The sequence below is a fragment of the Tachypleus tridentatus genome, chromosome 10 (assembly GCF_004210375.1).
Source record: "Tachypleus tridentatus isolate NWPU-2018 chromosome 10, ASM421037v1, whole genome shotgun sequence".
Taxonomy (NCBI): Eukaryota; Metazoa; Arthropoda; class Merostomata; order Xiphosura; family Limulidae; genus Tachypleus; species Tachypleus tridentatus.
This window is the reverse complement of record NC_134834.1, coordinates 88,168,625-88,181,405: the sequence shown is the minus strand read 5'-3', so window position 1 is coordinate 88,181,405 and position 12,781 is coordinate 88,168,625. Positions and strand designations below refer to the sequence as shown.

Genomic DNA, 12,781 nt, shown 5'->3' with positions numbered 1-12,781 from the left:
TTCAGCCGTAGGGGCGTGATAATGTGACGGTCGATCCCACTATTCGTTGGTAAAAGAGTAGCTCAACAGTTGACGGTGAATGGTGATGACTAGCTAGCTGCCTTCCCTCTGGTCTTACACTACTAAATTAGGGATGGCTAGCCCAGATAACCCTCGTGTAGCTTTGCGCGAAATTCAAAAACGAGCAAACAAAAAATTATTAATGTACGATGGTTTGATACAATAATAAGTGTTACTGCGTTCCCTAAATAAGGTATGATATTTTGTTTAATAACATTAGTCGTACTAGTTACTATATTAAAAAATTTTGATTTTTATTTCCACTTGTTGTTTATTGTTATACTCTTGTTACAAAAGGTTGCTTTGCATTGTTAGCTTAGAATATTTATTTAGGACTAACCTAAGTTTTCTAAGATGGCCAAACCGCATAAGATATTTATTATTGGGTTTACGGCGGAAAATATCATTAAAAGCGAGAATACGCAACTGATGATACAATATATTCTTATTTTTATAAGTAGAAACGTATTTATTTAATTAGCTGTACTGACGGCGAGGTTTATTTTTAGTTTCGTTCTCGCTACAATTTTTTTTCGTCAAAAGTTATTTTTATTAATGCTGATTTAATTCTGAATATCACCTTTTTGTAAATTATCCATTACTCTGCTTAACATTTGATTACACAAGGCTGCGTATGGGTTCATACGGACAACCTGAGCTTTAGCAAACTCGCTGCCCAAAGCAGCGGCTCTCTTAAAATCTTCCAAAGCAAGTTCGTCATCTTTGTGCAAACAATGTAACAGAGCCCTCTGGCAGTATGCTTGACAAGCCGCCTTGCCTTTACCTTCACTCATGTTGATGGCATTGTTGAGATCCAAAACGGCCCCTGGAAAATATAAAAACAAAATGTTATCAGTTGAAATTATTCCTGGATTAAAGACGTTACTACGCAGCGTATTTTGTTGGGAATTTCGCGCAAAGCTACACTAGGGCTATCTGCGCTAGCCGTCCCTAATTTAGCAGTATAGGACTAGAGGGAAGGCAGCTAGTCATCACCACCCACCACCAACTCTTGGGCTACTCTTTTACCAACGAATGGTGGGATTGATCGTCACATTATAACGCCCCCACGGCTGAAAAGACGAGCATGTTTGGTGTGACGAAGATTCAAACTCGCGACCCTCTGATTACGAGTCGAGTGCCCTAACTACCTGAAACGTCAGCACGTTTTCCTATAGTGTATCAGCAAATTAAGTCTTGCAGACACTGTTTGCAGACTTGTACCACTAGAAACTGGTTTTGATACCCGTGATGGCCAAAGCACAGATAACCTATTGTGTAGTTCCGTGCATAACTCAAACCAAACAAACAAACTCTTTGTTGAAGTGGCAAAATATACAGTAATGAAAAGATGGCCAACACGAAATAAAAATACGTTAGCTTGTTAGTAGTTATTTTGTACCAGAGATGGTTGACAACTCTACCACATGTATTAATATTTCAGAATATTTCTGTGTTATATAATTTCTATAACTAATGTGCTCTTTACAGCCACTAGAGACACGTGGAAAACCTCAAATAATGTAACAGCACAGTGGTACAAAAACTACAGTTGTGTTAACAGCTCCCTTGACAGCCTGAAGATGAATCCCCATTTTAGACGTAATCTTATTTTTAACTTATGTAAATATAACATACCATATTAAACGTATCTTGTGTATATTAATAACAGAAATAAACATTCAAATAGTGATAAAAATAATGTGTGTTTTTATCGTGTTTTCTTGCCCTTTTCCAGTATTAAAGTCAGCCTGCTTAAACGTTATCGACTTATCCGCTTCTACACTATAAAAGGTTTACCATTTTATTCTAACTGGACTGTTATTGTACATCTGATAATCAATACTTTACTGACAACTACAGGTAGAAATCCTTAACATTGTTCGTCAGCTTATTGCTAAAAATTACATATACATCTACACACACACACACACACACACAGTACATGTTCAGTACGGATTAAAATAATATAAGCGAATTTATTTTCAATGTTCAGTATTTGAAGTAAAAATCAAGACAAAACACAATATACATAAATTTAGACAAAAGTAAAAACAATAACTTAAGTAAATATCCGACAAGTTTTAAGACAATATTTCCCTGTGTACCCTCTCTCTCATCCTTATAGTTTTACTAACCATTCCTCAACACATAAACATTTTTCAGAGCGCTAATGAAATATATTGAATGATATTATAAACTGTCTTTCGAAATCATGTCAACACTTGATCCTAAGTGTTTGCTATTACAACTTCGATGCACACACATACAAAGAGGATTACCAGTAGTAGAAATACTTGGTTTGGTTTGTTTTGAATTTCGCCCAACGATACATGAGGGCTATCTGCGCCAGCCGTCCCTAATTTAGCAGTGTAAGACTAGAAGGAAGGCAGCTGGTCATCACCACCCAATGCCAACTCTTGGACTACTCTTTTACCAACGAATAGTTGGATTGATCGTCACATAATAACGACCCCACGGTTGAAAGGGCGAACATCTTTGGTGTGACGGGATTCGAACCCGTGACACTGAGATTACGAGTCGAGTGTTTTAACCACCTGGCCATGCCAGAACATCGAAAGTAGGAACGGCAGTCACATTATAACACAACCACAGCTGAAAGGGAATTCGAATTCGGAACCCATAGATTTAAAAAAAATTCATTTTTTTGGTCTTACTCGAAGCTTAAAAAGGTATTAACTTCACAATATCCTTAACATAAAGGGTTTGTTTGCTTGTTGTCAAACCGTTGTATATAAAAAGAAATTAGTAATTAATTTCTAAACAATTAAACAATTTTTACAACAAATATGTAAAAGTAAAGAGGAATTGTTTATACCTTCATTGTCTCCCTTTAGTCGTAAAACTTGTGCACGATTATTAAACCCAGACGCCCGTCTCGGTGTCAACTCAATAGCTTTAGTAAAGATCTGAATGGCTTTTTCCAGCTGACCTTCCTCAGCAGCTTTGACTCCTTCTATCTCCAATTGTTTTGCTTCTTGAACCTCCAGTGAGCCATCTTCTTCATCTATTTATTACAAATGTACAAGTTTAAATAAAATAAATCGTCAATAATGCACTGGATTTTTAATATTCTCTGGAAAATTAACCAAGACATAAGTGTTGTTTTTAAAAATTATCACTAACTGTATTCTTCATAGAATTACATATCGAATTATGTAAGATATTAATTACTTTTAGTTTATTTATAATTACAGCTGTAAACACTTTAGTGACAAGCATATTTATTTGTTTGTTGAATTTCACACAAAGCTATTAAGTGGCTATTTTTAAGTCGTAGACCAGATGGAAGGCAACAGTAGTTACCATTAACTCTTTGAGTTATTCTTTACAAACTTTCACATTATAAGATTAATTACAAAGAAGAAAGCACCAGCACCCTACCACCCGTATTCTAAGATAAACTATGGATTTTACTTCTCTGTTATAGCACACCCATAGCTTAAAGTACTGACATTATTCTGTGGTGATTCACAGATTCGAATCCATCTCACCATCTCCAAAATCCAGAGCTATATCACAAGGATAATTCATATCTCAAGCTAAGTAAACGTACAAGAAACCTAATCAATTATAACAAATACATAACGATCGAAAGATATAAACGTTTACTACTCAATTAATTTGTATTTGAAAATAAAATAAAGCTATATATTACAACACATTTGTACTCTTTGTGTGTGTGTTTTTTTAAATTCCCGCAAAGCTACACGAGAGTTATCTGTGCTAACCATCTCTAATTTAGCTGTTTATGTGCTGATGGATCTTGGTCCTAAGATAACTTTCTGACAATCTTTGTCTAAATATAGACCTAAAGTTTATTATATTTGACTGTCTTACCAACGTTTTCTTTATGAATTTCAGTTTTTTTCTAATCATTATTACTATATATGATCCATATCCTTTTGTTTTTTATTTTTGTGTCTGTATTTTTCACACTGCAAGATGAAACGTGTTCAACTAAATTGTGCACAAAAGAGAAAACTGGTAAAAAAGAACCAACAAAAGGCTTTGGATTTAGTGGTCAAGACTAGAAAGCTGACTAATTTTTTCACTCAACTTACAAAACATGATCTTCCAAATTAAAACCCATCTCCACCATCAGAAGTCACTTGTACTGCATCTGACTCTGACAAGATTGAAATTGAACCAAACTCCACACTTACAAGTACCACTTTGTCCACTTCAAAGTCAAAACATCATGATGACGTTGAGGTGTTACAGACTAGCTTTACTGGCACAAGTCTCACAAATGATCTCACTTTACATGTAAATTCTCCTGATATCTCTAGTGTTAATGTTGATGCAAGTTGTTCTACAAGATAGTCTGAAGTTGAAATAATTGCTGAAAATGAAAATCTACTGCCATGGTAAAATGCTTCAGTCTACAAGAGATGAAGAAACTAAAGCAAAAGATCGAGGGTTATGGCTCGATTTCTCTGCTGATGATGTGGCTTATTGGATTGTTTGTGAACCCACTGACTGTCGACACCCCAATGGGCCATTTGACAAATCTTGCCGGACTTCCAATAGTGGCAAACCAATGAGATACTGTTCGCAAAAACTTTTCTTTGGGGTAAAAGCCAATGGTGAGCAATACAAGAAAGAGTGGTTCTTGTATTCACCATCAACAGGGTCAGTTTACTGCTTTGTTTGTAAACTTTTTGCCCCTAAATTTTCCTCGCGTTTTGTTGAAAGAGAAGGGTTTAGTGACTGGCGAAACACTATTGTAATTGATCATCATGAAAGAAGCACTTCTCACCGACACTCTGTGTTAATATACTTAACTCGCAGACAAGGTTTAGGTTTGAGACAAGAGTTGGAAAAACAAATTAAAGAAGAGTGCAATTACTGTGAACATGTCTTGGAGCGTGTAATAGCTGTTATTCGTACGTTAGCTGAACGTGACCTGGCTTTTCGAGGAACAGATAAAAAATTTGGTTCACTGCAAAATGGTAATTTTTTAGGTTTGCTTGAGCTCATAAGTCAGTTTGATCCATTTTTTGCAGGGAACATTTCGAAATATGGAAATTCTTCCTACTTGCCCAAAAACCACCTGTTGAGAACTCATTGAACCAAAGGCTCAGAAGACCCACGCGTTCACTGTTGATGAAATAAATTATTCTGGTTATTTTAGCTTGTTGGTTAACTCGACGCCAGATCTATCACATATAGATCAGTTAAGTGTTGTACTTCGATACTTAAGAGATGGGCAGTCTGTTGAATGCTTTTTAACCTTTCTGGAACTGAAAAGCCATACTGGTGAGGAAGTGGCAAACCAGGTATTACATGCAGTACTTACGTGAAGTTTGCAAACTTAAATTTTTAAAACGTAGAGGTCAGTCTTACGCCAATGCTGCGAACATATCTGGGCGTTATAATCGGATATAGCAAAATATTTTAGAAGAAAATAAATTTTCCTTATATCTGCCCTGAACAGCCCATTCACTAAATCTAGTAGGCCGAAGTGCTGTTTTCCGCTGTTAAGTAGCAAGTAATTTTCTTCTCTACAATGCATTTGCTCTATACATTTTTTTCACCCTCAACCAGCCGGTAGAAAATTCTTGAAGCTTGTATTGGAAAAGAAAGTTTGTTAAAATCCCTCTATGAGTCTAGTTGAAGACCAATTATAAACGGGAGACACTAGAAGAGAAGCAGATAATATTGCAAACAAGATGCAAGAGTTAGAATTTGTTTTTATGTTGATCATGTGGGATGAGATTTTGCAAAAGTTTCATAAAGCAAGTCAAGTTCTGCAAAATGAGGTTGTGAACTTAAAAACGTGTGTAGATCTGTACGAGTCATTAGCTGACCAGCTATGCACTTTATGGGATGACATTGAAAGATTTGAATCAGTTGCATAGGAAATACAACCAGATGTTGATTACAATGCAGCTCAACCTGGCAAACGTGTCAGAAAGAAGGTACTCAATGACGGAGATGCATAAGAAGTAGATCTGAATGCCAGAGATAAATTTCGTATCACCACCTACACAGTTGTTGACAAACTAAAAACCCAGATGAGAAGAAGAGAAGAGGAGTATAAAGACAGCAAACAGAGTTTCTTTCCAAAGTGATGTGCCAAATGATGTCACTTCATCTGCTGAAACTGAAAGGTACTCCCAGTGTTCCCAAACGCTAATTGATGCTTACCCAGAGGACTTGTACACTAATCTCTCTGCCGAGCTTCAGCAGTTTCACTCATATGTGCGCCATAAGTTCAGTGCAACAAAAACTGTAAAAACCAGATTCAGTCATGCTGAACTTTATAAAATAATTTCAGAAGACAAAATTGAGTGTGCGTTTCCAAACGTAGACATTGCATTGCGAATACTTTTAACATTAATGGTCGTAAATTACACAGCTGAGCGTTCATTTTCTCAACTGAAGCATATTAAAAATCCTAACAGAACAACCACGCGACAAGACAGGCTGGATGCCTTGTCTCTGCTAAGTATAGAAGCAGATTTGTTACGCCAAATACTTTATCAAATACTTTGCAATTAAAAAAATCTAGAATAAAACTTTTTAAAATTTAAATAAATATTAAGGTATAAGTAAATAATTTGCTTACAGGGTTTTAAGTTCAAAGTGAGAAATTGTTATCATCAAATTGAGAATTTTTGAATAAAAGGGTTTTGACTAAATTTTTCATTTATGTTAACATTAAAGTGTGAATTTGTGAACATCAAAGTGTGAATTTGTGAACATCAAAGTGAGAATTGTCAACTCAGAGTGAAAACAAATATACAGTAAAAGTAATTCTATTTAGTTATCAGTAATCAAAGAAGTGGTTTCCCTCATTATTTCTAAATAAAAGGCCTCAGTCATTGCTTGATTTTGATTCATGCCCAATCTCTTAAATAAATAAAATAACAAAGTTTTTAATTAATATAGTTGTGGGGTCTGACCTGTAAGAAAACTGAAAAAGGGTTATAAATTTTCAAACTTTTATTTCACTTTCAGGACTTATTGAGTCTTAATGTCTTGTCAGATAAGCAATGGAGGGGCCGAGGGGGGCACCATTGTTGGGCTGTGCTTAGAGCATCAATTGCCCTTAATCCGGTCCTGCCATTAGGTCCATCTTCATTACCTGTCCATGTAAACCCAAATTTAATAAAACTTTCATCATACTTTATTTTCTTTCTTGTTTCTGTATTTCTTGCATCATCCTGTTAAATGTGCTTGCACAAGACGAAAACGCCGATGAATTCGTACTAGGCCTAAGCCTAGGAAGATTTTTACTCGTATCTGATTTATTACTGATATTCAGCCACTTATCCATTATAAGGGTGACAACTAGTTATTAATTTGTCTAAAAACATGTTCTTATATCTTCGTCACTTCAAAAGTATTTTCATGGACACAAAATACCTTCTTAATGAAAACTCGTTCAAGCACTTGAGTTTTATCATCATACAAAGACATGCTGACCTGAGATCAGTGTTATCATAACGAATTCAGAAACAAATATATGTGAAAAAAAGGCTAGGCCGCTACAGTAATGTTTTTTTTTTCTAAATGAAAAAGGTGACCTGTTATTTTTACAATTTGTTTGTTTTTTAACATCAATTTTTTAAGCCAAATAACAAAATATTAAGCTAGATCTGGCGTACGTTGAATCTCGAACGAAATGAAATAAAATGAAACATGATGTCACAAGGGTGTATGTCGTCATAGAGCTCATTGGTACCAAATTTGTCTAATTAAATTACAATGAATCTAACCTAACCTAACAATTACCAATTATAATTGTTATAAATATAATTATACTTCATATGAATGTACTTTGAAATCGAAACAACTGATACTGCATCTAATTGCATTATAATGTTTCAAATTTGGACAAGTTCCAGCTATGACGTCATGTTTCATTTTGTTCGAGATGTAGCCGTTAATCCAGATCTGGCTTTTAAAAGACAGTTGGCATCACTACCCAGGGTTGACCGATGTTTTATACGAAAATTACTAGGATATTTTGAGATGGTGCCATTCTACTAGCAACCAGTGGTGCCACTGTCGAAGTTGACCAGTAGGTTAAGGCATCCGACTCGTAATCCGAGGGTCGCGGGTTCGAATACTCGTCACACCAAACATGCTCGCCCTTTCAGTCGTAATGACGTTATAATGTTACGGTCAATCCCACTATTCGTTACTAAAAGAGCAGCTCAAAAGTTGGCGGTGGGTAATGATGACTAGCTGCCTTCCCTCACGTCTTACACTGCTAAATTAGGTACGGCTAGCGCAGATAGCCCTCGTGTAGCTTTGCGTGAAATTCAAAACAAACTGTCGAAGTAAATTGAGATCGTATTAACACTTTCACCGCAAGAACTTCCCTTAACCTAAATAAAATCGTTTGGTGTTAGGTAGAATAAAATATTTAAAAAACCCAATAAGTGATAAACGTGTTATATTAAAGATATATCACTTTTAGTTTTTTGTACATCGCATTCTGATTCAATTTTATAGTTTTAGGAAAAAATATTAACATTCTAAAATTTTCTCGCGGAGCCCAAGGGCTCTGCGGAGCATAGTATCTACAGTATAGACTGTAATATGTTTGCCTACCAGCATAATTAGTTTCTGAAGAACTTTGTGGGATAGTTATATTGTTTCATTCGGTATAATATAAACAAAAATATTATTCAACTTAACCGCACTATAACTTTATACAAGTGACTCGTACTGAGCTAGTTGCTACGCTGTAATCGCCAACATGTAAGTGTGGGCACTTCAAAATTTATCCACCAATGTGTAAGCTGTTTTTACTGTTTATTTTTGGCATTGACGAAAATAACACGGAATAATTTTTGAAGTTGTTATTTATGGAATTTTTTCAATAAAAATGTTATTTATGTCGCTCCACACAGTATCTCAAATTTCCTGTTTTATAACGTCACATATGTCCATATTTTGTATGCACTGATTCATTTTTAGAATACAGTCTTAAATCTTTGTGTGTTTTCTTATAGCAAAGCCACATTAGGCTATCTGCTGAGTCCAGCGAGGGCAATCGAACTCCTGATTTTAGCGTTGTAAATCCATAGACATACCGCTGTACTAGCGGGGTACGCTTAAACCTTTGTTATGGTATCTATAAATGATGTTAATATATACCTACTTCTGAACCTGTTTAAAAGCAATATATTCCAGCCGACTATGCACAATGTCAATACAATACAACGGCTTTAAAAAATGTGATAGTGTTCTGTGTTAAAGTCTGAAAAGGAAAAAAAAAATGCCACTTATACATTTATTATAGACTATTCGTATGCCACACGCTTGTACATAAGTGTAATTATTTATCTATTTGCATACTTACATTGTATATCCAAAAAAGTAACTTGGTGTTATAATTAAAAGTACAAAATGATATATAATATCTAATATATATGATATAATTCTTCATGTCGAGAGGGAAAGTGGCACAATAGCGACACCTCACCCCGAAATTTTGCACTTCATCACTGCTAGGTATTTTAAGAACTACTGCATAAAGTACCGAGATGTTATACAATTGGACTTATAAATAATCATGTTTTAAAATTCGCTGAACATGCAATTAACAATGTTCAATTCTGATTTCGAGTCATACGTTACCAGTCCACTTTTGAGATTTGTTCACCAAGGTCACAACTGTTTAAAGCAAAACAACACATTACATACGTTGCACTCGGTATAAAAAGCAGGCAGTGACGGGAATTTGTATACCAGTAGTTCCATTTCTTACACAGAATTGTTAAATTTTAATATTGTTTCTAACTATAGAACTACACATCAAAGGACAAAACGAAGTATTTATTACTATAGTTATAAAAATAAAACGTGTTTAGTTGCAACTTGAAAACCTGTTTACCTGCTCACGTCGTAACAAGGTCTTGTTACCCATACTAATACAAACGCGTTTGGTCAGTTTAACTAACTTATATTTATCTCAAAAACAACTATATTCTTTCAGCCCAAACTATGCAACCAAACTTATCAACTCTCACCTCTTAAATCTGTAGGAATTTCATCATCAAAAACACATTCTCCAACTGGTAATGAAGGGTTAAAAATACTATTAAGAACAGCTCTGTCATGTCTTGATCCCATGACAACTTGTTTACCCTTGTCCCAAAAACGCTTTAGTTAGAATTTCTTGTCTAGGGCTCGTGATCACTTCGATATAGTCTAGTTCATTCGCGCAAAGAGGGGTGATCAAAGAAATATATTTAAATTGTGTTTATAGATCAAAGTTATAAAAAATAACGATTCATTAAAATGGGTTGAATCTGAAAAAAAAAAAAAAACTTAGACAAGTATATTGGCCAGATGAAGTTTAGCAACAGTCCCAGTTTCGAATATTTTACTATTTTCTAACTCATTGTAACATTTCTGTTACCAGAATATATAACAGTTACGGTAGAATATATAATCCTATTCGTCGTGTGACATTTATTGCAAGTAACCTTCGTGACGTTCTAGATTTAAAGTGTCATAAACTAAATTTTAATAAAATTTAAATGTTGGCTAGAGGGAGCTGCAAGCGATTATAGTTCTCAATGATTACATTAAGACCAGAAAGTTTAATAAGACAGATCTAGGCCAGTTAAAAACTAAGGCATGAAGTGTTCTAGTACATTCAAAATTAGACTACAATATAAATATCGAATAGTTATAGAATGAAGAGTTCTTCTCAAAAAAAGCAGTGCACAAGTCAGGATGTTATTCATCGCAAAAATATAAAGTATTTTTAAAAGGCTGAAAATTCATGGTACTTGTGTAAATAACTAACAGTGGCAGCACAGTATTCTGAAGGCCCAATAGTCACAGATTTTTAGTTTTTGTATTAAAGTCAAAATTGAATGAATACAAAAAAATCGTAAGTTCTTAAGAGATAAATGCAATCTCAAATGAAAAGTTTAAAGGGTTTATCTTGGTAGAAGTTTGAGAGACTATCTGCCCCTGACAGCTTGCTTTCGTTTTAAACAGAAAAAAAAAATCAACAAAAAGACAAAAATATATGAAATCAACGTTGTAATGCACAGCTCATTTCATTGGAACAGTGTCAAGATAATTCTACTGACTGGATGCTATCAACATGATTAAATGAGTCTAAGATAAAATATTTATCGTCACAGGACCGTGGAATAAGAATATAGAAGAGCTAGATTTCCGAATCCATTCCGAATGTGTAAATACGTAGGCTCTGCAGCTGACCCTATACATGCATACATGAAAACAACATGGAGGAAATGATGATAAACATTATCGATCCATCCATGAGAAACTGAGACGTTTTACTTCATACCCTGAGGTGTTTTTTTGTCATAAAGTTTCACAAATTCAACCAATCAATCAATTTAGCATTTTAATTGTTGAAAAAAAACAACAACACATTATCAGATTAAAGGCCGTCATCATAAATAACTGAAACACTCAAACAGACAATATTTTTTCGTACATGACAAGCCATCGAGGCCATAACGTGTTGGTTCAAGGCAAACCGACCTACTGACAACGTGTTGGATTAAGCACATACATATCTCTAAATATATGTGCTTAAAAGTAAAATGCCAAGAAACAACTCCAACAGTCTCTTTGGCAACTTCCACTACGCATGAAGACGATTTGTTACGACCTTGTTGGTTACCGAGTCATATTGTAGAGACGTTAAGTGATTGAAAACTATGTTATCACTAGCTTGTTCGGCAATGCATTGATCCAGTATTAGGGCCCGTTAACTTGTATGTAATTAGGCAATACGAAAAATTCGTTGTTGTTGTACCGGTAGAACCCGCCATTTCCTGGTGGTTAAGGTGTTCGACTGGATCTCTTCCTCCTTCTTTAGCGAAATTTAGAGACGTTTAAGAACTTATTATCTTTTTAACGGATTTACTAATGTATATTTATTTTAATATCAATGTTCTTTTTTTCCAGTTTAATATACATTTGGGAATGTATGTAGCTTATATTGTTAAATATGTATTTCGCAAGTGTATTTCATCGTGTTTGCTAAATTTGTAGAAGATTTTCGAGAGTAAGAATCAACAATCTATGTTTTATGAGAGCAATAGCGTGTCTTTGAATATTACTGCCAAGTGCACTTTCGAGAACCTCACTCTAAAAGTTTATAAATCGACACAGCGAAAGACAGTCTAGAATATTGTTGAGTCGTTAGTCAGAAGTGGAACCTATAATTGTAACAAATGCCTATTAACCGGAAATCTATAGATATTTGAACAGGGACGTTTATAGATTTCGAGCATTACAAACGCCAGTTAAATAGCTTCGGAACGTCAGTATTTCTTCGATGACATTAGATATTTTCGTTAGGAAAAAATCACATTTGAAGACTAAAGCTAACTAGCATTCCCGTCAAGTGAAGTGTATCTGTGTATCAACATAAAAGCAATGCCGCCTCGTGAGCCCTTGACAAAGTATTTAGTTCCAGACCGGGTAGAGGATTTAATATTGTTTGAAAAACGTTTGTATATAAATTATTATCTGTAAGAATCAGTGATGTCGATAAAACCCACTTGTAGAGAAATATATATGTAAAAACGGCTCGTTTGGGTTGAGAAAATATTTTACGTAGAAGAGCGAACAACGTTTCGACCTTCTTCGGTCATCGTCAGAAGGTCAAACGTTGTTCACTCCTCCACGTAAAATATTTTCTCAATCCAAACGAGCCGTTTCTACATATATATATTATCTG

At 34.8% G+C, this 12,781-nt stretch overlaps 1 protein-coding gene across 1 annotated transcript; it reads right to left on the bottom strand.

The window, feature by feature from the left end:
• Nucleotides 1–293: 293 nt before the first annotated feature.
• LOC143229825 (tetratricopeptide repeat protein 36 homolog) lies at nucleotides 294–10,231 on the bottom strand. Its single transcript, XM_076462634.1, has 3 exons — nucleotides 10,074–10,231; nucleotides 2,900–3,088; nucleotides 294–886 (listed from the first exon to the last, which is right to left on the bottom strand). The coding sequence occupies exons 1-3, from the start codon at nucleotides 10,174–10,176 to the stop codon at nucleotides 624–626; spliced, it is 555 nt and encodes a 184-aa protein (XP_076318749.1). The 5' UTR covers nucleotides 10,177–10,231; the 3' UTR covers nucleotides 294–623.
• Nucleotides 10,232–12,781: the final 2,550 nt, after the last annotated feature.